At 42.5% G+C, this 25,507-nt stretch overlaps 2 protein-coding genes across 8 annotated transcripts in view; one reads left to right on the top strand and one right to left on the bottom strand.

Annotated features, from left to right (window-relative positions):
• COL9A3 (collagen type IX alpha 3 chain) overlaps positions 1 to 10,745 on the top strand; it is a 67,411-nt gene extending 56,666 nt beyond the window's left edge. Inside the window, exons 27-32 of the mRNA XM_044986376.1 lie at positions 1 to 33; positions 1,190 to 1,336; positions 3,570 to 3,624; positions 4,397 to 4,579; positions 6,579 to 6,656; positions 9,790 to 10,745. Coding sequence (XP_044842311.1) covers positions 1 to 33; positions 1,190 to 1,336; positions 3,570 to 3,624; positions 4,397 to 4,579; positions 6,579 to 6,656; positions 9,790 to 9,983 — 690 coding nt within the window. The 3' untranslated portion in view covers positions 9,984 to 10,745. The remainder of the gene's footprint in view (positions 34 to 1,189; positions 1,337 to 3,569; positions 3,625 to 4,396; positions 4,580 to 6,578; positions 6,657 to 9,789) is intronic.
• Positions 10,746 to 10,819: 74 nt separating this feature from the next.
• TCFL5 (transcription factor like 5) lies at positions 10,820 to 24,951 on the bottom strand. 7 transcript variants are annotated; one of them, XM_044986381.1, is made up of 7 exons: positions 24,798 to 24,951; positions 23,282 to 24,012; positions 22,143 to 22,329; positions 21,378 to 21,540; positions 19,690 to 19,933; positions 15,765 to 15,906; positions 10,820 to 11,870 (listed from the first exon to the last, which is right to left on the bottom strand). In XM_044986381.1, the coding sequence occupies exons 2-7, from the start codon at positions 24,001 to 24,003 to the stop codon at positions 11,748 to 11,750; spliced, it is 1,581 nt and encodes a 526-aa protein (XP_044842316.1). In that variant the 5' UTR covers positions 24,004 to 24,012; positions 24,798 to 24,951; the 3' UTR covers positions 10,820 to 11,747. The 7 variants fall into 7 exon arrangements, with proteins under 7 accessions (XP_044842316.1, XP_044842313.1, XP_044842314.1 ...); XM_044986378.1 differs by having other exon boundaries at positions 23,282 to 24,019; positions 24,798 to 24,950; XM_044986379.1 differs by lacking the exon at positions 24,798 to 24,951 and adding an exon at positions 24,336 to 24,770.
• Between the last annotated feature and the right edge of the window lie 556 nt (positions 24,952 to 25,507).

Genomic DNA, 25,507 nt, shown 5'->3' with positions numbered 1-25,507 from the left:
GGTCCTTTCGGCCCCCCAGGACAAAAGGGAGAGGTAAGTGTCATCCATTGCAGACTGAGAGTCACAGAAATGTTAAGGAAACAAATGTGCTTATCACATCCCAATGTAGCTTCTGATCTCATTGGGTTATGCAGCATCAAGGGTGGCATTGTCTTTTATTTTCGGCTCTGGTCTCTGGTCCATTAATATAGCCATTAGATGACCCTTAGTGTTGACCTTTGTGATTTTCACTAGGAGGGTGGTGAAGCACTGGAATGAGTTCCCTAGGGAGATGGTGGAATCTCCTTCATTAGAGGTTTTTAAGGTCAGGCTTGACAAAGCCCTGGCTGGGATGATTTAGTTGGGGATTGGTCCTGCTTCAAGCAGGGGGTTGGACTAGATGACCTCCTAAGGTCCCTTCCAACCCTAATATTCTAATGATTCTATGATTTTTCATGCACACTCTGCATGGAGTCTTCAAGGACGGCTACCTAAGTTGTGTGTGTAAATCCCACATCTGTCTGTGGGAGTAAAAGCTCAGCAATGCAGAATGGGGGAGTGTGTAATGAGCCCCGCCCAGCAATGCGCTTAAGCACAGGCTTAACTTTAACCGCCGGGGTAGTGCCATTGATTATTGCTGAAAATGCCTAATGTGGAAAACAATTTATTCAAAATGCTTAGCACGTCACTTTGTGTTCCCCAACCCTTCTTGATGAGACAGAAATTTGGCCCTGGGAAGGATCAGATAAGCAGCAGCCTTGAGAAGGAATTAATTGCTGCTGCTATAATGGTAACATACCAAAAGGCAGAAACAGTTAGGTCTCCACGCTTGAAATCAAAGGCCCTGTCCATGCTACGGTGGAAAGCAAGGGAGCATCAATGCTGTTGGTTCTGACGTGGTGTCCCAGAATGGTGGTGATCTGAGAACCATGTTGTAAATCTACTACTGTGTGGCCTGGTTTGAATACCGTTGCTGCTAGCACTGTTTGAACTATAGCATGGGTATGGCCTAAAACATGCATAATTATCATGATAGACATGTAAACCCGTAAATGCGAGATGAGGAACATACATGGTCAGCATAGCCCCTATGTCAGTAAGAGAGAAAACAAGGAAGCCGGAAGGAAAAGCTTAACTAAGAAATACTGTGGAAGAATAACAATATGCTGAGCCTCCTGTTTTAAGCTGTTTGGTTTCTCTTCCTCCTTAGTCAGGAGAAAGAGGCGAGCTGGGTCCTAAAGGTGTACAAGGACCTAACGGGACTTCTGGTGTGCAAGGGATTCCAGGTCATCCAGGACCTATGGGCTACCAGGGAGAGCAAGGTATCCCCGGCATTACTGGAAAACCTGGCCCTCCAGTAAGTATCATCTGTTCCTTGATCAGTCCTGCATTGGAAATGGATGAATGGGTAATAGGCAGTACCGGTTATGCTGGACTTTGGGTGTAGGGTTGACTCTGTTTACAGTAAGTTTACAAAATAAGTTTTTGCCCTTTTGTTCACAAATGGACAAGTCTTGCAATACTTGCAGCATCAGTACCTGTGACGGGTCTTATGAAGCAGATCAGGCTAATGGACTGAGAGGAAAGATCTCTTTTGCTATAAGTCAGTAAAGAAGAGGTCCTTAATGGCAGAAATAAATAAAAATGCCAGCCTGTGGGAGGCTGGATGGTCAGGGAATTTGTAATAGGATATGTAACTTTGTAACTCCAGGTTGCTGGTTCAGATCTGGTGCAGGGGAGAAGTGAATGAAAGTTACCATCTCATGGACATTCAAGGTATGTCTACACAACAATATAAGCCCAGGGTTCGAACTCAGGCTTAAGCCTAACCCCAATTCTGTCTACATAGAAATCACATTAACCCCAGGCTCAGACCCAGGGTCCCAGGACCCCACAGGGGTGGTGGGTCCAACTTGAGTCAAGCCGGGACCCAGGGTTCAAGCCCTATTGCTTTGCAGTGTGATGTAGCGCCACTGGACTCATGCCAAAAGTATCCCACAGGCCAACTTCCTTTGTCCTCTGAATAGTCAAGTTTTGTGGACAGTCAAGTTTTCCCACACTGCACCATGAACAAATGGCTAGAGTGGCCACATTATGGAGGGCACTGGGAAGTCGGGGATATGGGTGAATGTGAGCCTGGATAATGCAGCACTGATGCTGGAGCCCCAGGATGAAATCCAAGGTTCAACAATTCCTCACCTGGGATTACAAATGAGCATAGATCCTCAGGTCCTATTTTAGCAAACCCAGTGTCTGTTAACTCGAGTTCTACAAACCCTGAGCTTATATTGCAGTGTTGACATACCCTCAGAGGCCGGTGTGAAATGTGCTTGGTGTTCTCAGTCCAGTTCCCAATGGACAAGCGTCCACACCACCAAAACTACATCGCAGCTGGTATTAATTGGTTCCCTTGGGGTGGTCCCCTGAGAAGGGCCAAAGAATGAGTAGGGCATGGAGACCGAACTACCTGCTTGTCCCTCCAGAGTAGGGTTGAGTCACGCTGAAATAGTGTTGAAGAAGCATACGCTGACACTACCTATGTTGCTCCTGTTCTGTGAATAAATGTAAACTATCTCCAAGGCTGTCAATACAGCACTAAAGTAACATAAAAATGTAAGTCGATAATAGGAGCCTGGCTGCCTTCTATAAGTTGTCTTAAGAGTAACACTAAACTGTGTACGTCTCAATTGCTAAGTGTTCTCAGAGGGCAATTGGTTCCAGTGTGTTAATGTTGGCAACTGTTTGGTCAGATCAGAAAAGAAAAGGCCTCGTCCAGTGGATTTTAACATTTAAACATTATGGGCCAAAGATTAAAGGGGCTTTTACCTTGGACTTCAGCTTTGCAGGTGCAAATGACTGTGCCCAGAATTACAAATGAGGGCACAAACATGAACAAATTAAAGGTCACCAGCATTAGACCAGCTTATAATTTTGCACTTCCACCACTGGCATTTGTGCATGCAAATCAGGTAACTGCACATCTAACTAGCAGATTTGCAGAAGCAGTTTATTTGTACAAAAAGGTGCACACACGCACAATTTGCAAACACAGAATTAAGACCTATTTCCAAAAACTTGTACCTTTTAAGGATTAGTTTCCTCTCAATGTGATGTGTTGTTAGGAGTTACCTGCATTCACTGGGGTTGGATGTGATGTGTGAAGTCATGTTTGTTCTCCATAACTGTGAGAGCACTAAGAAAGTCAATTGATAGCAGTCAATAACTTTAAAATGCAAACCTGTTTCCTGTTGGGTCATTATAGTATTACTCACATTAGGGTTTGATTTGTTATTTTCCCCAAGCTTGAGTTTCACTTTTCAGTAAAGGCCAAATAAACAACAAATTAAATATATGACTTGGAACATTAGCACCACAACATTCCCACTAACTGTAAAATCAACTTCATTAATATTACCACCACCCCAGGACCTTAAGGCTGAAGCTAATATTTTCTGAACTACTCTTTCTTCTTAATAAAAACTCTTCTGCTTGATTTTGCAGTCCATTAGAAATAAGTTTCTTTCGGGGATCAATAGTCTGATGACAAGAAATAATATGATTTTGTGTAAGGACTCTTTTGTCAATTGCAGGGCAAAGAGGCCAGTGAACAACACATAAGAGAACTCTGTGGGGGAATGATAAATGGTGAGTATAACTGGGAGATAGCTGAACTTTAATTATTGTCTGTATCAGAATATAGCTACACTTTATAGTCAGAGAACACTTGTTTCTATTTAGTTTAACAATGATTGTAATAATCTGAGACATTAGGAATTCCTTTCCAATGGGACTTGTATTACTAGCCAATCATTACAAAGTATAGTTTCCATTCACTGAATGGCTCATTGATATAGTTGCTGTTTTATGATGCCAAAGGTCACGGGATTTCATTCCTGATAGAGCAATAAAGTTTTGCTTCAAATAAATTATTTTATGTCTTTTGAATATTTTGCTTCTTGAAGATTGTGTTTCAGTCACTTTTTGTGGCAGAAACTAAAACCTGCAAACCTATTAATACTCAAGTAATTGAAATTTCCATTAAACTTTGCTTCAAAATTATTTAAAGTGTTTTCCTTTAGTTTATAAATAAAATGAAAGAAAAAATACATCAGTTTCCAAAGTGTTTAGACGTTTCTGAGCAACCTCCCCCCCCCCAAGTCCAGAGGTTTACTATAATGAAAAACCATTTTTTGTCATCTTATCAAAATGCATTCACCAGATTCAGCTCAAGGCGTCTCTGGTTGTGGGTTACCAGGACAGATTCTAGCTTCAGAAATCCAGAGCCTATAATCTTCTCCTTTGATTGGATACACTTTGGTGGCAAGTGTCACATACCAGAAAAAGGTTTTCAAACTTCAGACACAGGCATAAGGCAAAATAACTTAGTTTTGGTTTTGTTATATTTTTTTTTCCTCAGAACAAATTGCACAGTTAGCTGCTAATTTGAGAAGGCCCTTGGCTCCTGGACTGATGGGTCGACCTGGCCCAGCGGGTCCCCCAGGTCCACCTGGGGCAATGGGAAGTGTTGGTCATCCCGGTGCTCGTGGTCCACCTGGATATAGAGGGCCGACAGGAGAACTTGGAGACCCTGGTCCCAGAGGTGAGTAAGATGAAATCAGGAGCAGCATAATGAACCTGCTCCTGCTCCCTTTGAAATCATTGAGAAAACTTCTCCTAACTTCAGTGGTGCAGGAACAGGTCCTTGGGAGGTTAGAGTGGGGAAAGGGGTCAGGATTTTCTGTATTACAGTGCACTCCGTTTATAAGAATCGCTGATATATGAATCAACTGCATATAGTGATCAAAACCACCGGAACAAAATGATTCCTATACTAAATACTCCACTTGTAAGAATCAACCACTTATAAGAATCAAATAATCTGGGACGGCTATATACTGCAGCATGTGCAGCTGCTGAAGCTCCAGGCATTAACAGGCATGTATTGTTTAGTTAACAAAGTAAATCCTCATCACTGTGATATACTTAGTATAATGAGGAATGAGGCTTGTCTTGGGGATTTATGACCACTGTCCCCCTGAACTCCTCCCAGTATTTCCTCCTCCTGTTCCTGTGCCATCGTTCATGCCATTGCATTTGTCTGCAATAGCTTCCTCAGTAGTACAGTAGAACTTCAGAGTTATGAACGCCAGAGTTACGCACTGACAGGTCAACCACACACCTCATTTGGAACCAGAAGTACGCAATCAGGCAGCAGCACAGACAAAAAAAAACCAAAACAAATACAGTACAGTACTGTGTTAAACATAAACTTTCCTTGTGCTGCTGGTGTGAGAATCATCCAGGCATGATGGCCAGTGCAAGTCTGCAGAGTGGTTCACTACAGCACTGTGGTCTGCCCGTGTTGGGGGATGGATTTTGTTTTGCAAATCCACAAAAACCCAAATCACCTGGGTTTTGAGGGGAAATCCAGAATTTTACCCATAAATAGCAAACTTTTAGGACAAAAGACCTTTAGCACCAACCTACTACCATTGCAAAGTGACATATACCTTTAGGGCTAAATATAACTGTGTGTTTCTTGGAAGCAAGTGTGTTTGTTTGTTTTTTTCCTTAAACAGAATTAAGATGGCAAGTTAGGACAAAGTTAGGTGGTGGCGGGGAGGGAGGACAAAGGCAGAGTATGCTGCATCTCAAGGCTACTTAGGCCTGAGCCTACAGACCTTACTCACATAAGCAAATGCTGCAAGATTGGGACTTTATCGTTAGCTATTTACACATTACAATTAATGTGCAAACATTGCAAATTGGTAACAGTTGCTGAAAGCAAATCCAGCATTTGAAGATTTTAAAACTCCTAAATGTAATGTATAGATCTTCTGTGATACGTGAGATAAAACACTAGGGGGCAGCACACTAAAGAACTTGGTTCTGCAGAAATTTAACTTTTGCTTCTGGGAAGCCACTAGTAAATGTCTCATAGGGTTGCCAGCTTTCTAATTACACAAAACGGAACGCCCTTGTCCCGCCCATTCTCTGAGGCTCTGCCCCCGGTCACTCCATTCCCCCCCGCCCCCGTCGCTCGCTCTCCCCTACCCTCTAGGGTAGTTGATTATTGCTGCCAAATTTATGAACTTTGGACCAGATTTTCAAAGGTAGTTAGGCTCCTAAAGATGCAGGTGACTAATTAGATTTTCAGATGTGTCTAGGCCCTAACTCCCAGTGATTTAAATGAAAGTTAGACATCTTGGTGCTTTTGGAAATCCCATTTAGGTGCCTAAACACCTTTGAAAATCTGGCCCTTTATCCTTACTATAAAATGATGGACAATTGTAAAGAGATCTGATTGGCTAATGAAAGTTCCAGTAGTGAGAGTATGTGATTTTAAAATGCAGCCAATTATAATGAAAGTATAACTTTTAAATAAAAAATGAAAGTAGTAAATTCCAAGAAATGCAGAAACCGCAAAATGTGCACACCAGGGGCCCAAGTCTGGCAATTGGATCCATGCAGGTAGCTTCTTGGCACTAAGTTTTGCATTACCCTTTATGGTGACCGGATTTTCCCCTCCACACATGAGGGCTAACTTGGCTGTCTCTGTAAATTATTATTTAAATTTAAATGTCTTTACATCATTACAGGTGATACAGGTGAAAAGGGAGACAAAGGAGGCACTGGCATAGGTATTGATGGGCCTGATGGAGATCAAGGACTTCAAGGTAAGCTGATGCAGTATTTAGTATGACCGGAAAGTACCCAAATGACAGCAATATGGACTGGACCTGTTTATTCAGGAATATACTTTTATTTTTATGATAAATCTCCTCCCAGATAGACCTTTTCATAGTATAATTAAGACAATGTATTTTACGGGGACATTTTTACTGCAGCTACAAATTCAGTAGAGGGACACAAGGGGAAGATTTCCCAAATGGCAAAAGAGAGTTGCTTTTGTACTTAACTCTTTGATTTGTGCCTTTGGGAATCAACCCACATGAATCCTATTATTTCACCTTCAACTGATAGCAGGTACAAAACTAGAAGCCAAGCTGAGGATCCTCTAAGGCCTGGTCTACACTACGCGTTTAAACCGGTTTTAGGAGCATTAAACGGATTTAACGCCACAACTGTCCACACTAAGAGGCCCTTTATATCGATATAAAGGGCTCTTTAAATCGATTTCTGTACTCCTCCCTAACGAGAGGAGTAGCGCTAATATCGGAATTGCCATATCGGATTAGGGTTAGTGTGGCCGCAAATCGACGGTATTGGCCTCCGGGTGGTATCCCACAGTGCATCACTGACCGCTCTGGACAGTAATCTGAACTCGGATGCAGTGGCCAGGTAGACAGGAAAAGCCCCGCAAACTTTTGAATATTTCCTGTTTGCCCAGCGTGGAGCTCCGATCACCACGGGTGGCGATGCAGTTAAAAATCAAAATAAAGAAAGAGCTCCAGCATGGACCATGCGGATGTGATCGCTGTAAGGGCAGGCAAATCTGTTCTATCAGAGCTCCGTTACAGAAGACGAAATTCAAAATCATTTTTAAAAAATCTCCAGACAGGCGCCATAGCAGAGGGACTCAGCGCACTGCTGCATGACAAGCCTAACGGAATGCCAAAGAATCAAATGGACGCTCATGGAGGGAGGGAGCGGGGACTGGAGGACTCAAGCTATCCCACAGGTCCTGCAGTCTCCGAAAAGCATTTGCATTCTTGGCTGAGCTCCAAATGCTTCTAGGGTCAAACACAGTGTCCGCGGTGGTTCAGGGCATAGCTCGGCAATTTACGCACCCCCCCACCCACCCCCAGAAGTGAAAGGGAAAACAATCCTCTCTTGACTCTTTTACATGTCACCCTATCTTTACTGAATGCTGCAGATAGACGCGATGCTGCAGCAGTCAACACCAACATCCTCGCTCCCCCCCCCCACTATGGGTGGCTGATGGTACAATATGGCTGATATCCAGCCTCATCATCAGCCTTTTGGCAGATGTTGTAGTGCAAAAGGACTGGTAACCATGCTGACTAGCATCAGTGAGGTCGATCAAGGGCGCCTGTGTAAAAAACTCCTAATTTTTCCTGGTAGATGGTGCAGTATGGCTGGTAACCGTCTTCATCATAGCAACAGGGGGCTGAGCTCCATCAGCCCCCGCCCTTCATGTGTAAAGAAAAGATTCAATTGTCCCTGGACTAGCAGCGGGATGCTGGGCTCCTCTCCCCCACACTGCTTAATGTCCTGTCTGGGCTATCATAGCAGCTGGAGGCTGCCTTCCACTCATTTCTCACTAACAAGTCCTGCATTCTTTATTACTTCATCACACAAGTGGGGGGAAACTGCTACAGTAGCCCAGGAAGGCTGGGGGAGAACGGAATCAACAGGTGGGGTTGTTGCAGGAGCACCCCGTGAATAGCATACAGCTCATCATTTCTGCGGGATCTGACACAGAGCAGCTGTGCTCTCTGGTTCTATGATACACTGGTTCTATAGTACACTTTACCCATATTCTAGGCAGGACTGATTCTATTTTTAGATACCAAAAAGGAGGGATTGACTCAGGGAATCATTCCCAATTTTGGCTTTTGCGCCCCCGGCTATCTCAGCCAGGGGCACTTATGACAGTAGCAGAAGGTGCAGTGCAAAAGGACTGGTAACCATGATCATCTTTTTGCCAATTTATGGCATGGTAGATGGTACAGTATGGCTAGTAACCATCTCTGCTGTCATGCAAAAGCAAATGCATGCTGCTGTGTAGCGCTGCTGAATCGCCTCTGTCAGCGGCATCTAGTACATATACGGTGACAGTCACGAAAGGCAAAACAGGCTCCATGCTTGCCATGCTATGGCGTCTGCCAGGGCAATCCAGGGAAAAAAGGCACGAAATGCTTGTCTGCCGTTGCTTTCCCAGAGGAAGGAGTGACTGATGACATTTACCCAGAACCACCCGCGACAATGATTTTTGCCCCATCAGGCACTGGGATCTCAACCCGGAAATTCCAAGGGGCGGGGGAGGCTGCGGGAACTATGGGATAGCTACGGAATAGCTACCCACAGTGCAACGCTCCAGAAATCGACGCTAGCCTCTGACCGTGGACGCACACCACCGATTTAATGTGTTTAGTGTGGCCGGGCGCACTCGATTTTATACAATCTGTTTTGCTAAACCGGTTTATGTAAATTCGGAATAATCCCGTAGTGTAGACGTACCCTAAGACTTTAGGCTGAGATGTACAAAGGACCTAAGGAAATTTGGTGTTCAAATCCCATTAAAATTCAATGGAGTTTGGACACTTAACTCTCTTAGGCTTTTTTGAAAATCCCAGCCTTACACATTTTTTGAACATCAGGGAGGCAGCAATCACTATAGGCTAGGATAAAGGCTATTCAGACATAGTGCATGTGGTTTGCGCTATGTCTGAATTTCTTTCTCTCTACAGTTACCATGCTAATCTGGGTTATGTGGTAGTAGAGAGATGACTCACTCAGAAGCCAGTTTTGAAATGGTCAGCCACAGCAAAGTATGGTAGTCCCCAAAACAAGCAGACATATATGTAGGAACAACTATGAATTGGCAAACTTCTGCTGTCAGCTATACCAGTGTAAATCCAAAGTAATTCCACTAAATCCAGTTCAGTTATTCCAGGGTTAAACCATTATAACAGAGCAGAATTTAGCCTGTGGCCCAAACCATTACCCTATTTACTACAGATATCCTATACTTCAGAGAGCCATAATACAGCACTAGATATAACCCTCTTACAGCTTACAGATACCTACCTAATATTTTAAATTTTACATGCAAATAAAAGCCAGGATTTCACCCTAAACCATTTTTCTTTTCTCTTCTTTAAGGTCCACCAGGTGTAACTGGAATTAGTAAAGATGGTCGAGATGGTGCTCATGGTGAACCCGGTCTGCCAGGTGATCCTGGTTTACCTGGTGCAATAGGGGCTCAGGGAACTCCAGGAATCTGTGATACGTCAGCCTGCATGGGTGCTGTTGGAGGAGGATCCAAAAAATCTTCAGCACTAAAAGTGGAGAAGTGACTGAATATTTAAGTAAACAGTGAATTGTATGAAAAGAGTCAGAATCCTCCTAGTGATAAATGGACAAATATTCCTTTTATTAAAATGAACAAATGGAGACTTTGACACAGTTATTCAGTTCCATGACACAGGAAAGCATCAGACAAAAACCTTTACTAAAAAGATGCTTAAAATTGCTTCCCCACTCTCACCCCTTATTTTCCAGAATTTTTACTGCAAATCAGTCTCACTTTCCCTTCCTCCCCAGTTTGTTGAAGAGACCTACAGGAGGAAGCGCTGCTCCTTTTACTGTCATCTCCCTAACTGTACAAAAGCTTGTGGCTATTTTGCATAAAGGTTTGAGTCTATGCTCACTGAATTCAGTAGTGATTCAGGCACTAATTGAACATCATTGACCATGTATATTTGTTGTCCACCATGAATTATTAGACTGTACCTCAAACATTTGCCATGGCTAGTAAATGTTAAACCCTTTGCACTCTTGAAATCTAACTCAGCAAAGGGTGTAATGTATATATTATAATTTACAGGGGAGAGTTTTGTATATTTCCATGTTATAATAAAGGATATTCAATAACAGCATCTTCACACCCTCTACTTCAGCTATTGGCACAGAATTTGTGAAAAAAATCCCAAGTCAGAAAGGATGCTCTTCTCAACACCAGCCAAAATTACTGTATGAACTATTGTAAAAATAAAAGGAGATTTTTTTAACCTTTTTTTGTGATGTTGTAACTGTCATTATACACATCAAAGCTTGTTCTACTAAACCCCATCTTCCCCCAATTGTTTTTATTAGAATTATTTAGAAATAAATTGTTGCAAAATTGTGAATATCCGTGATTTAAAACAGTATTTATTTTGGGGTGACTTTTTTTTGTACTATAAAACCTGTCAGCATCATCTGTTTTAAGAAATTAATAAAGCCACTTTTTCAGTTCATAAAATATACTATTTCTGTCCTGAACATTGCATCTTATTAACAAGTAGAGACATTTCTACTCTTTTAATATGAAAATATTTTGTGCACTTAAATAATTCACCGTTTACAGTATACCACTTTTGGACTAAAGCAACAATACAGGAAAATTGTTGGATAGTTTGTGCAAGAAGTATTTAAAATACTACTGTATTTTAAAAGCAATGCCAATAGCATTGTATGATTCTTTAGTCCTATGGGGATGTACGGTTCAATATGAACTTCAAATTTGAATTCCAATGCATATAATAATGTTTGTAAGATGTGTACTTATTATACAAGCGCTAACCAATTTAATTTTCTCACTGTTTCAGTTGTGAAATGGGCACTATAATGGCATCTTTATTTATTTATTTATTTATTTTACATTTAACAGGCATGTACATTCATGACTGACTAAATACAACAGGACAGGTTGATGGTCTATAACAATTTCTAACTATATTATATCAAGTTAAAATGGATTTTGGTAACTATTGGGGGAAAAAAAATTTAGTGGCTGTCATGACATTTTCTTGTTGCTTCTGGTCCCAAAGCTCTCTAAGAGGACACTGATCAATTAATATTGTTGGTAATTCATTTATCTTTCCATTTTGAATAAAGAATGTTTTCTTTACTGTTCTATTTATGTATTTTTACAAATTATATTTTGCAAGTCACTCTTGGATCCTTCAATTTCAAATTAGTCACAGGAGATGAAGTCCAGTATGTGGACATAAAATAATTGCTATGGAACATCATTAGGTATCAATACTTTCCATAAAACGCTGGGTATGTAGTTCAAATTACTTGATCTCCATTGCTGTGGTATTCTGTATGTTTTCCTGCATTGGACATGTTACTAATGAGTCAGCTCTTGTTAGTTTTAGTCTCCTGCCTGTTTTACCACAGAACACAGTCTCAAATTCCTAAAACCAAAAATACAAAGTAATTATTATCATGCTTAATGCAATACATATTTAAGTAAATTATTATTAAACTACTAAGGGGCGGGCAAATCCTGCAACTGGTAAACTGTCGAGGGAATGATGGTCCAGTGGTTAGGGTGCTAGCCTGGGCCATGAGAGACCTGGATTCAATGTCCTGCTCTGCCTCAGACTGCCTGATTGACCCCGGGCAAGTCACTCCTCAAAGGTACCTAAGCAGAGTTAAGTGCCTAAATATCTTTGAGGATCTGGGCCTTAGCCTCTCTGTGCCTCAGTTCCCCATCTGTAAAACTGGGATAATAGGGTTTCACTACCTCACAGGCATGCTGGGAGGCTAAATACATTAACAATTGTGAGGTGTTTAGAAAACAATTTAATTGGGCAGAAAAAATTTGCCTGCTACTACTGACTAAATACTGTAGGAGCCCCTTCCAGCTAATGTGCCCTTTTATAACCCCAACAGTTCTGATAGTGAATGTTTGCAATTGTGCCTCCAGCGCACCTGCATCCCCCAAACCCATTTTCATAGTGGAGCATAAGGAACCCCTGCAATGTAGTATTAAATGAACATAGATCTCTGTTGGCTCCCAGCATAGTGCTCCCTTCTGCTGTGGAATCTTGTTGGTTTTGCTGCAATCAGAACCTGCCACAACTATTAGGGAAGGATAGAATTTGTTCCTCCATTTATGTGAACTTTTGTGTGTCAAATCAGTTAGCATTTTAGGAGAAAATTCTATTTTCAACTGGTCACATACAGCCCATTAGTCAATGGATACTGCTTGTATATAGCTGAAGGCAGAACTTTTATTTTTGACTACATTTCTGCAATTTAAAGCTTAATTTTATGACAAATTGGGCAGCTTTTTCAGTGGACAAAACTTTGTGGACACAAATGCTCCAACCCCAAAGACTTCTGCATACGAATGCTAGTCTTCATAGTGCCTGCCCTAAGGTGTCATTTTGAAAAGAGACTAGGGAATAAATCCGTTCTTGAAGTGCTGTACGCCGCCGCCACCACCTCCCGGGAGGGACCATATACTAAAAAGGCCACTGAAGGCTACTGCTACATGGCCATTGTGCATGGGTGTCAAAATCACCTCGGCCGTCATCATTGGATAACATCATATGCATACAGAAAGATGTGTGTATAAATATATATATATATGAGGGCTGTCAAGCAATTAAAAATTAATCATGTATAATCTGTTAATAGAATACCATTTATTTAAATATTTTTGGATGTTTTCTACATTTTCAAATATATTGATTTCAATTACAACACAGGATACAAAGTGTACAGTGCTCACTTTATATTTATTTTTGATTACAAGTATTTGCACTGTAAAAAAAAGAGTATTTTTCAATTCACCTAATACAAGTACTGTAGTGCAATCTCTTTATCATGAAAGTTGCACTTAAAATGTAGAACTATGTAAAAAAAAGTGCATTGAAAAATTAAACAATGTAAAATTTTCGAGCCTGCAAGTCCACTCAGTCCTGCTTCTTGTTCAACCAATTGCTCAGACAAACCAGTTTGTTTACATTTGCAGGAGATAATGCTGCCCGCTTCTGGTTTACAATGTTACCTGACAGTGAGAACAGATGGTCTCATGGCACCACGTTGCAGGTGTTCTCATGGCACCGTGTTATAAGCTATTTATGTGCCACATGCGCTAAAGATATGTCCCTTCATGCTTCAACCACCATTCCAGGGGACATGCGTCCATGTACAGAGCCATCCGTACCCATACGCAAAGTACGCAGCTGTGTAGGGCGGCAGGAAATTTGGGGGCACCTGCAGCTGCGTGCTGTTCCAGCCCCTGCTCTGCCCCCCCCACTCCACCCCTTCCCCAAAGCCTCTGCCCCACCACCCCGCCTCTGCCCACACATTCTCCACCTCAGCCCCGCCCCACTCCACTGCTTCCACAAAGCCCTCACCTCTGCCCTGCCTCTGCTCTGCCCCAGCCCCACCCCCCACTCCTCTGAGGACTGCAGCAGGGGGCAGGCCTGCACTCACCAGCAGTGGGAAGTGCAGCGATCCAGCCCCAGCTGCGCCATCGGTGACTGCTGGGGCGGGGGTTGGGCCCTCCAAGGCTGGGAGCCAGGGGAACAGAGTGGAACAGGCTGGGGCTGGGGCTGGGTTGCTCCACTTCCCGCTGCCTCATGAGTGCAGGGGCAGGGGGGAATGCGGACCTGACCCTGTACTCACTGGGCAGCAGGAAGTGGCACAACCCGGCCCCAACCTGCTCCGCTCCGCAAGCTTGTTCTGTGGGGGGGGGTTGCCCCCTACTCCTCCAAGCTTGCTCCTGCCCCCCCACGGAGGACTGGGGCCAGCCCCCCCACGGAGGCCTGCTCCTCCCACAAGGAGGCTGCATAGGGCACCAGAATGGCTAGGGACATTTTAATTATCTGAGTCAGATGCCACCAGCAGAAGGTTGATTTTCTTTTTTGGTGGTTTGGATTCTGTAGTTTCCGCATTGGAGTGTTGCTCTTTTAAGACTTCTGAACCTATGCTGCACACCTTGTCCCTCTCAGATTTTGGCAGGCACTTCAGCGTCTTAAACCTTGGGTCGAGTGCTGTAGCTATCTTTAGAAATCTCACATTGGTACCTTCTTTGCATTTTGTCAAATCTGCAGTGAAAGTGTTCTTAAAATGAACACCATGTGCTGGGTCATCATCTGAGACTGCTATAACATGAAATGTATGGCAGAAAGCGGGCAAAACTCCCCCAAGGAGTTCAATCACAAATTTAATTAATGCATTCTTTTTTTTATGCGCGTCATCATCATGGAAGCATGTCCTCTGGAATGGTGGCCATAGCATGAAGGGGCAGATGAATGTTTAGCATATCTGGCATGTAAATACCTTCCAATGCTGGCTAGAAAAGTGCCATGCAAATGCCTGTTCTCACTTTCAGGTGACATTGCAAACAAGAAGCAGGCAGCATTATCTCCTGTAAATGTAAACAAACTTGTTTGTTTTAGCGATTGGCTGAACAAGAAGTAGGACTGAGTGGCCTTGTAGGCTCTGAAGTTTTACATTGTTCTGTTTTTTGAGTGCAGTTATGTAACAAAAAAAAATCTACATTTTTAAGTTGCACTTTCATGATAAAGAGATTGCACTACAGTACTTGTATGAGGTGAGCTGAAAAATACTATTTATTTAGTTTACCATTTTTACAGTGCAACTATTTGTAATAAAAAATAATATTCACTTTGATTTCAATTACAACACCAAATATAATATATATGAAAATGTAGAAAAATATCCAAAATATTTAATAAATTTCAATTGGTATTCTAGTTTAACAGTGTGATTAAAACTGCAATTAAGTGTGATTAATTTTTTTGAGTTAATCGCGTGAGTTAACTGCGCTTCATCGACAGCCCTAATTACTGAACTCTCTACTAAAATAAAGTACAAGACAAATAAATTCACTTATAAAACCAGAGCGATTAGACTAGGAAGCAGAAGATGGAATGGGAAAAACAGCTCAGCGTGTATGAGTGAGCAGGATAGATACGGATAAAAAGTGGAATGTTTAGAGAAGGCTTCAAACCTACAGCCTGCTCTGGTTCCCCTAATTCCCGAGTGTGGCTCTAATGGACCATATCAAACTTTACTTAGCTTGTGAGATCTGATGCAACACAGACTATGAGCTCAATTGAAACCATTCTAGTAATACCTATTAAAAGAACATCCAGTTCATTGACTTTGTATCCTTCAGCCAAGTTTTTTAAGAGACAAAGTAAATGTCCAACACAGGTGTTTCATGAGTCTTTCGTGATGCAATACAGATTTAGTTAAAATGTTTAACCATTTTAAGATCATTATTAGAAAAATTAAAAAAGATGGATTGTATGAGATTTATTAACCTTTTTCAGGGAATCCCCGTGCCTTTCCTGAATATATTTCAAAAATGCTGTTGTCCACTGTAATGTTGTTGCCTTATCAGTATCAGCAGTGCAGAATGGAACCAGAAGATTCAATTCATCACAACAAATCCGGATTCTGCGCCTACAGTCAACGCAAAATAATAATTTCTAGCAGCCAGTTAACCCAGATAGCTGACATAGATATATGGTTGTATAGCTGTTTGATATTTGTTTTGCATTTTGAGAGGACCAACACTGGACAGGTATGAATAGGAATAAACACAAATATTTAGAAGATTCACCAAAGCTAGCCCAGGTCAATGTAAATTACATTGCTTTGTGCCAGCTAATTTGCCTACATTCCAGAGTTGCAGTCACCCCAAGACAATTTTGCCAGTGCAACCCTTCGTCCGAGTTTTTATTGGGGAGAGAAGAGGATACCAGCTTTAGTTTTTAGCCAGGGCTTGACAGACCAGCCCCTAGCAGAGGCTTCAAGTTCTGAGGGTTTGTGCTGAATCACTGCACGATGGGGAGAATCCATTGAGACCTAAAACATGGGCACTAAACTTTAGACACAAATATTAATAGTTGTATTTTTGCTTTTGTGGTCATTATTTAACATTTACAGTGCAATAGTGTCTAAAGACCACATCAGGTTGACCCCTATTGTGCTTGGCACTGTACAAATATATAATAATAAATGCCAATCCCTGCCCAAAGAGCTTTCAGTTTATGGCTGCTCTACAGTATTAGCAATCACTCACTTCAATATTATTCACTTCTGCTAGCATGTGTCTTTCTTAAAACTGCCTTTAAGACACAAAAAGCTTGTATCAAATTAGGATCTATACGCAGTTATACCCTGTGCAAAAGACGTGGCTTTAGGAGTGAAAAGCAAATGACATTTTTCCATGGTGTTCAATTGTGCCCTGTTAGCATTGTGAGTTGGCAGAGAACCCTGGGAGTGGTGGGAAGGTGACTGAAAGCCACCTCTTTGCTCGCCTGATCCTGAAGCTGGCTGAGAGCTGAAATGCCCCCCGCTGTAATTTAGCGCAGCCTACAGGCTAAATTATATCAGAGTAGTTCTCAATAGACCACTCTGCTAGCTGAGGCTCACCGGCGCACATTATGTCTGGACCTGGCACTTCATGTCCAATGAGATGGGAGAGTAGGTGGAGTCAAGTCAACTATGTCAGCTTTATTTATAGTTTATTGTATTAGTCTTAGAATAATTCTAACTATATTTCAATCACAATTAGAAAACATTTTATTTTCATTTCCACTAATCAGCTGCAAAAGAGAGAGAGACAGTTAATTAATTTACAGAAAGTGACAGTTACTTTGAAATCACTAAATTCTCAGAATGGAGAGGGGTAACTAGTGGTGTTCCCCAAGGGTCAGTCCTAGGACTAATCCTATTCAATTTATTCATAAATGATCTGGAGAAAGGGGTAAACAATGAGGTGGCAAAGTTTGCAGAGGATACTAAACTACTCAAGATAGTGAAGACCAAAGCAGATTGTGAAGAACTTCAAAAAGATCTCACAAAACTAAGTGACTGGGCAACAAAATGGCAAATGAAATTTAATGTGGATAAATATAAAGTAATACACATTGGAAAAAATAACCCCAACTATATATACAATATGATGGGGGCTAATTTAGCTACAACGAGTAAGGAAAAAGGTCTTGGAGTCATCGTGGATAGTTCTCTGAAGATGTCCACGCAGTGTGCAGAGGCGGTCAAAAAAGCAAACAGGATGTTAGGAATCATTAAAAAGGGGATAGAGAATAAGACTGAGAATATATTATTGCCCTTATATAAATCCATGGTATGCCCACATCTCGAATACTATATACAGATGTGGTCTCCTCACCTCAAAAAAGATATTCTAGCACTAGAAAAGGTTCAGAAAAGGGCAACTAAAATGATTAGGAGTTTGGAGAGGGTCCCATACGAGGCAAGATTAAAGAGGCTAGGACTCTTCAGCTTGGAAAAGAGAAGACTAAGGGGGGATATGATAGAGGTATATAAAATGATGAGTGATGTTGAGAAATTGGATAAGGAAAAGTTATTTACTTATTCCCATAATACAAGAACTAGGGGTCACCAAATGAAATTAATAGGCAGCAGGTTTAAAACAAATAAAAGGAAGTTCTTCTTCATGTAGTGCACAGTCAACTTGTGGAACTCCTTACCTGAGGATGTTGTGAAGCTAGGACTATAACAATGTTTAAAAGGGAACTGGATAAATTCATGGTGGCTAAGTCCATAAATGGCTATTAGCCAGGATGGGTAATAATGGTGTCCCTAGCCTCTGTTCATCAGAGGACGGAGATGGATGGCAGGAGAGAGATCACTTGATCATTGCCTGTTAGGTACACTCCCTCTGGGGCACCTGGCATTGGCCAAGTCGGCAGACAGATACTGAGGTAGATGGACCTTTGGTCTGACCCGGTATGGCTGTTCTTATGTTCTCACCTATGTACCTGAAGTTTGCATACTTCCTGTGTTGTTATAAAATAGCCATGTTTTGAAAGAATCTGTTAAAGCATTTTGGTATATCTTATATTATTAGAGAGTCAATAATAATTTTTAAAAAAACCTAAACACCTAAACCAGAGTTTAATTTGCCTTCAGCAGACACCCACTCCCTTTTCTACATGAGAACCCGGGCGGATAAAATTCAATGATTTTTTAAACCTATCTAAAGATAGTTTGAATTAAGATACATTATAGCTCAAAGATATCTCATCATGGAATATGAATTATAAATTCTAATTCTATAGTATGAGACAATATATTCATATAATGTTTAAGAAAAGTTTTGTAAATGAGTTCCAATAGTTCTTGGATTAGGGACCCAATTTTATGGGGTTCCAGGGAATTCTGTATAGATTATTTAGGTTAATCTTTCTATCTACCCAATGGGACTCAGTGCCAAGTCTAGAAGATACCATCAGAGATAATTAGTTTTGCAGTTCTCAAACTGTGGATTTGTGTCTCCAGAGATAACATGCTTGTTAACAGCAAAAATGTTTTTAAATAAATAAATAAATAATGAGTAGAGGCAGAGGTGAAAGTAAGCTGGTATGGCATAATGGCAAGAGCCAGTACACCGCCAACTGTACTGGCTTCCCCAGGCCAGCGATTTATAGAGCCTGGGGCTCCTGGCAGCGGCTGGAGCCCCGAGCCCTTTAAATTGCCACCAGAGCCCCACTGCTGGAGCCCCCGGGTAGCGGAGGCAGCCAGGAGCCCTGGGGCTTGGGCAGCGATTTAAAGGGCCCATGGCTCCCTGCAGTGGCGGGAGCCCCGGGCCCTTTAATTCACTGCCAGAGCCCCGGGGTAGCAGTGACAGCCAGGAGCCCCCAGGCTCCGTCGGCAATTTAAAGGGCCCGGGACTCTGCTGTAGTAGCAGTGGCCAGAAGCCCCTGGCCCTTTAAATTACCACCAGAGCCCCGGGCCGCTGCCGCTACCCCAGGGCTCCAGCAGCGGTGCTCTGACAGCAATTTAAAGTATCCGAAGCTCTACTGCGGTAGTGGTGGCCGGAGCTCGCCTCCACAGCTGATAGCTTCGGCGGTGATTTAAGGGTCCGGTGCTCCCAGCTGCTGCTATCAGGGCCGGGGGACTTAAAGGCCCCGCCCTCCTACTCAGGACTGTGGCGTACCAGTAAGTCCTTTAAGTTACTTTCACCCCTGTATAGAGGTGAAAAATAACAGACCTCAATCCTATTGTCCCTCTGCAAATTTGTATACACAGAGTTAATCCCTTACCACCCTGATGAGAATGCCACATTCCCCAGCTGACAAAGTAAGCAAAGCATGTCCAATAATCTATTTTAAATGATATAATTAGTATACTGTAGTTAATTTATGCTTTAAGAATTTATTTTTGTGGAACTCTTCACAGAGCCATGGAAATTACCTTCTGTCTCTTTCCATGCGGTTATGTCTCTCCCGGCGCTGAGAGATTCCTCCCTGAGTTCCACTCTGTGCCTGCATACTTGAATTTACCTGTGTTGACTGCCAAGTACCTTGTGTAGATGCAGTATTTTGGCTATCACATATATTTTGAATTTCACTAAGAGGTTTGCGGTCTACATTTGCATCCAACTGGCGTATTCTGCTGCGACTTCTTTTGTTTATTGCTTGTTTACATAAAGCTTCTTCTTTGCAAAACAAGGGGAAAAAGCAGTACTTTATTTTTGATTCTCCCACTCTATCATTATTTACTAAATATTAAGCTTCACTGAAACTTTATGATTTTGTAAGTTTTCATTTTGATGGACTAATCCGTAACTAATATAAAAAAGTTAGACCTCTGTAATTGTAACTCTTCTTATTTTCAAATGCGTTCATACTGAACTCAAGTTCATCTGAAAATTAAGTGCCTAATTCTACTAAAGCACTTTGAAAATATAAAGTGCTGTAAATATGAAATTCACATTTTCAAGATAATTACTGCTGCACTACTAAATGTAAACTAGTGTTGAGGCAATCAACTTTTTCATCCTATATTCAAAGGAAAAAATGTCAATCAATAAATGAGCAATATCAAGTTAATAATTAAGGATCAAATGCTCCCATAAAGGGGAACTTCCTGTATATGGGTCATAGGTCTCAGTGAATTTCAGCTTGTGATATTTCCTCCTAATTATTCCCTGCTGCATTAGCACAACTATTGTCACTCTGTGGGACAGGAGACAGAGAGAGAGTACCATCACATGCACAGATTTTCCAGGATGCCCTGCAGATCTGTCCAGCTGGGGAGGGCAGGGGCAGCCACACAGAGGCCCGTGCCTGACAAACTGCTGTATGAGACTGACTAGACTTCAAAGAGAAACTGCTGAGCTTCAGTTCATCTGCAAATTTGATACCATGAGCTCAGGATTAAACAAAGACCGTGAATGGCTAGCCAACTACAAAAGCAGTTTCTCCTCTCTTGGTGTTCACACCTCAACTGCTAGAAGAGGGTCTCATCCTCCCTGATTGAACTAACCTCGTTATCTCTAGCCTGACTCTTGCTTGCATATTTATACCTGCCTCTGGAAATTTCCACTACATGCATCCGACGAAGTGGGTATTCACCCACGAAAGCTCATGCTCCAATACGTCTGTTAGTCTATAAGGTGCCACAGGACTCTTTGCTGCTTTTACAGATCCCGACTTACAGGCTACCCCTCTGATACTTGACATTTTTATAGGAGCCCTGCTGCCATGGCTTGCCCTGTTCTCACTGCTCTGAAATCCCCCGATGCCCCTCAGGTGGAGACTTACTACAAGGGGAGAACCTGAAGAATGATAATTCAGGTTTTGAAATTCCCCTGGATGTGCTGGCGCACTGATAGTTTTGGCTCCCTCATAAAGTGGCTTGCCACACCAGCACTTAGGGGCAAACACTATAGTCAGAAACCAGCAAGGATGTTGATCATTTCTGAAAGTCTGTCAAATATCTACTGATTCTATAGATTATTTGTAGAGTTCAAATTGCATATATGGAACCAGTAAAAGCACATTCATCCTTGAAAACAAACTGACTAAGTAAGTCAGAAGAAATATAATTTGAGGCTGAGTGGCACAGAAAGCAAAGTGAGCAGAAGCTAAATCATTTACCTCCTACTTTAATCCAAACTTGTTCAGGTAAAGCTTTATTCCTAGTGCCTACTGTTTGTTTAGTGGATTCAATTTCCTGATGATAACAGAAAGAGAATGTTCTAGGTAATCCAAGGTCTTGATGTTTGGCAGCTTCCAGAATAGTACATGATGTGCCAGAGTTCTGAAAAGGAAATTAGGGAGTGTTAAGTGAAAAGAGGAGGATAATACTTTTGATATGTATTTTAATGTTAGTCCCATCCTATGAGTTGTATTGATAAATCAAATGCCAATTGTGATTTTTTTTCTGTACCACGGTAATGTGATTTTAACATCCAGATCGTTTGTGTAGTTTTATTGTACCTCTGGCAGTTTCTGTGTGCCAGTTTTGGTTATTATTCTTGGCTTGTAGTAACTGAGAAAATGAATTTCATGAGTTTTTGTCAAAATAAAATGGAAAGAAGGAACCAAGAGACAACTCTACTTGCTAACCACCTACTTGCAGGTAGCTATGTCTTTGTGAAGGAAACTGATGTAGCAGTGAATTGAGTGACTTAAACAAAAGTACCTTCCTGGAAAGAAATCTAATAGACTGTTGGTCCTGACAGTTGAGTACAAATTCATGTAAGAGATATAAGGACTTAACTCTATAAAATAACTTTGAATCTGATCAATTAAAATGAAATTGTATTTTAGTTAAATCTTGCAGAATTTTTACAAATTTAGACTACTGTTAAAGTTGCAAAGAAGAAGGCTACAAATAGTAATAGAAAACATAAAATCTACCTGTGTTTGTGAAGGGTTAGCACTTCCAGAAGTAGAACAGGCATTCATAGTAAATAATGGATATGTGAACTGTAAAGCAGTAGCTGCAGCAGCAGTCTTATTTTTCACTAATGTAGTACATTTATTCTGCTGCTGGTGAAGAGGCACACCCATTAGTTCTGCTGGTTGACGAATAAGCGTTACTAAACTACAAAAAAAAAAAAGTAAAATAAAATAAAACAAGACCAGTTACTTGAAAATGATCTACTCTTCTAGTGACAATAACTAAAAAAAAAAATTATTTCAATTTACTTTAAATACACATTACCGTTAAGGGCCAACTGTTTACCTCACTGACTTCAATGGCAAAAAGGATCTGTTTAATAAATTATTTTATTCTGTACAGTGAAAATACACTGTTGGACTTCATAAAAGTAATTTCCTTCAGCTCTCTAAGTTTGAAACTGAAAAAGTACATATTGTGGTGTAATAAACACAGGCTCAGTAACAAAAATATTCAAATAAGTGGCAGTGTGTGCAAGTCTGAGGTTCATATCTTGCTACAAGCGGATTTGTGCAGACAAGCTTTTACATTACAACACTAACCAGAGTCCTCTGATTAGTCTGTGTGAAATCTGCATTACTTTTTGCAAAATAAGAAGGATGCAACATAGAATCATAGAATATCGGGGTTGGAAGGGACCTCAGGAGGTCATCTAGTCCAACCCCCTGCTCAAAGCAGGATCAATCCCAGACCCTTAAGTGGCCCCCTCAAGAACTGAACTCACAACCCTGGGTTTAGCAGGCAAATGATCAAACCAAACATCGAAATAAAGCTCTGGTTTATATATTTTGCTTACATTTGATATTGATGTAAAAAATAAAGTTGAAAATTAATTAATTTACACAACTATATTGCGTATTGTATTCATAACTGACCAAGTTCAGACCTAGTGTAAGCAAGCACCATTTTAAGTTCATGGGAATTGGGCCCCCACTTCCTCAAGATCTTAATTTTGTGCCAAAGCACACAGCTAGTTATTTTGGGTATTAAAAACATTGCACTGTTCGTATGTTTGAATCTGCCTAAATTAATACTGAACTACATGAAAATATATTATTTAACAGTAAACTTTAAACTAAAGTTAATGACAACACACTTGTTAAGAGTCACTCCAGAGTCTTGTGGCTCTTGACATCTGGGATTTTCTGTCTGGATGCTGTTGAATCTGTCTTCCAAACGAACACGAACTGCAGATTTAGATCTAGGCTCAGGAGCTGGTGCTGAAGTTTCAACAAGTACAGTTTCTTTATTTGTCCCACCAAAATTTTCACCATGTTTAACTCTTACTATACTGTGCCCTGTGACTTCTACAGAGCTGCTATTAGGTGTTTTATCTACTTCATTAGAAGCGAGATTAGATTCACTAAGTAGCATCATTCTGAGCTCTTGAAAGTCAATGTGCCCCAGACACTGGTTTGAACCCATTAAATTGCTGTCAGAAGACAGACCTGACTGACAGATAACTGGGTAAACTGACTGGTTCCCAGAGTATGATGGATAGCCAGCTTGATTGGTGTTCACTGAGGACTGGTGCTGAGGTTGATCCGCAGGATTACTAGCTGAGAAGAAAGCAGAATTGAGCCTAGCTTCCATTTCGCCTTCGTTTGCTTGTGCCTCCATGTGTGAACAGAGTATGTGCTGAAGCTGGGTGTACTCTATTTCCGTCATTTCCACCAGGTTGAGGTCTGTGGTGGTGAAGCTTAGGTTTTGCTCACCAAAGGAGCTGTCAGTTGGGACTTCAGGTCCAGCAGGAGCAGGATCCGGAACACCAGCAACTGTCTGCGGACTGGAGGTCTGTTTTGGAGTTGATCCTGACATGGCTTCAAACTAGAAACTGAATCAATCACTAATAAATCCTTCAACAACAAAGTGTGCTTCCAGCAAATGCTATCATAACCACTCCCTCAAAAAAAACAACAAAAAACCCGCAAATGAAGTACTCCCCCGTAACAACTCCAAGAGAGCAATGAACCATCACCCTGTAAAAAAAATGAGTCATCCAGCCCAAGATGGAGAGTACAACCCCTCCCCCAGTCAATAATACTTCTTCAAAAGAGGGGACATCACATCCCGCCTGGCGATCCCCCACAAAGGAGTGTATAGCCCCACCCCCAGTATGGTCCCCTCCAAAAAGAGAGGGAATAACTCACCAGAAACACCACCTCCAAAACAGGGTGTAATCTCCCAATACCACCCCCTCAGAATGGAGGCTAGGGCCCCCAGTAATGTCCCCAGAGAAGGCACTACCCACCCAATGATGCTGTCAAGTAGAGGGGGGAGGGGCTCTGCCCCTGACGCTAATGGATCCCACCCACCCCCAAAAATGGAGGGGGTGGTCAGCACCTCCCCAAAACAGTAACACCAAGCAGGGGGGAGGGGTAAATTCAGCCCATCCCACTAACACCCCAAAATAGGGTGGGGGAGGGGGGTAAACTTGGCCCAGCGCAGCCTGCCCCCTCCCTAGTGTTCAGTGAGGCACAACTGTACCCCCCTCCCCTCAAAGGCCTGCCCCACAGGTGCGGCCAGGTGCGAAGTCTGCCTAGCAACAGGCACGAAGTGGAGGGGGGGAGTCTGCGAAGGACAATTCCGCCTGGGGGGGGTGGACCGCCTACCCGTGCGCGTGCGCCGCCGCTTTTTAACCGCCGCGAGCCTTCCTTCCTCCCCCCCGCCCCCCACGCGCACCCCAGTGACCGAGGGAGGCTCGCGCGCGGGCGCCACCCGCTGCGCCCTCGCCTCGCGCCGTAACTGCAGGCGCTGCAGGGTGAGATTCCCGCCGAAGTCGGATTAATGGTCACGTGCCCGCCCCGGCATGGGCGCAGGAGCGCAAGGGCAAAGAAAACCGCTGCGCACGCGTCGTCGTCATCATTCACTGGAGCGGGCGGGGCCGCGCCTCCCTCCTTCGCTGTACCCGCAAACCGCCCCTCAGAAACACACCACCCCCGTTCCCCTTAACAGCCCCAGAGCAGCTTCTCCCAGGCCTGTCAGAAACACCCCCCCCCTCCCACACACACACACCAGGGTGACCAGATGGCCCGATTTTATAGGGACAGTCCTGATTTTTGGGTCTTTTTCTTACATAGGCTCCTATTACCCCCCCTCCCGATTTTTCACACTTGCTGTCAGGTCACCCTACACCCCCACACACACACCACCCCGAACTACCTCCTCTCCCCCACCCGCCCTCAGGGACCATCTCCCCACCTTACACCCCCCTATGTGCAGTATCTTCACCCCTCCCCCCACCTACAGCTGGCCTTGGTGTTTTCCCTAAAAAATGAAACTTTTAACCCTAAACACTCCTGGATCATCTCTCCCCCCCGCC

This window comes from Mauremys mutica, chromosome 13, assembly GCF_020497125.1.
Source record: "Mauremys mutica isolate MM-2020 ecotype Southern chromosome 13, ASM2049712v1, whole genome shotgun sequence".
Lineage (NCBI taxonomy): Eukaryota > Metazoa > Chordata > Testudines > Geoemydidae > Mauremys > Mauremys mutica.
The sequence above is the reverse complement of the archived record's forward strand: the minus strand, read 5'-3'. Positions and strand labels throughout refer to the sequence as shown.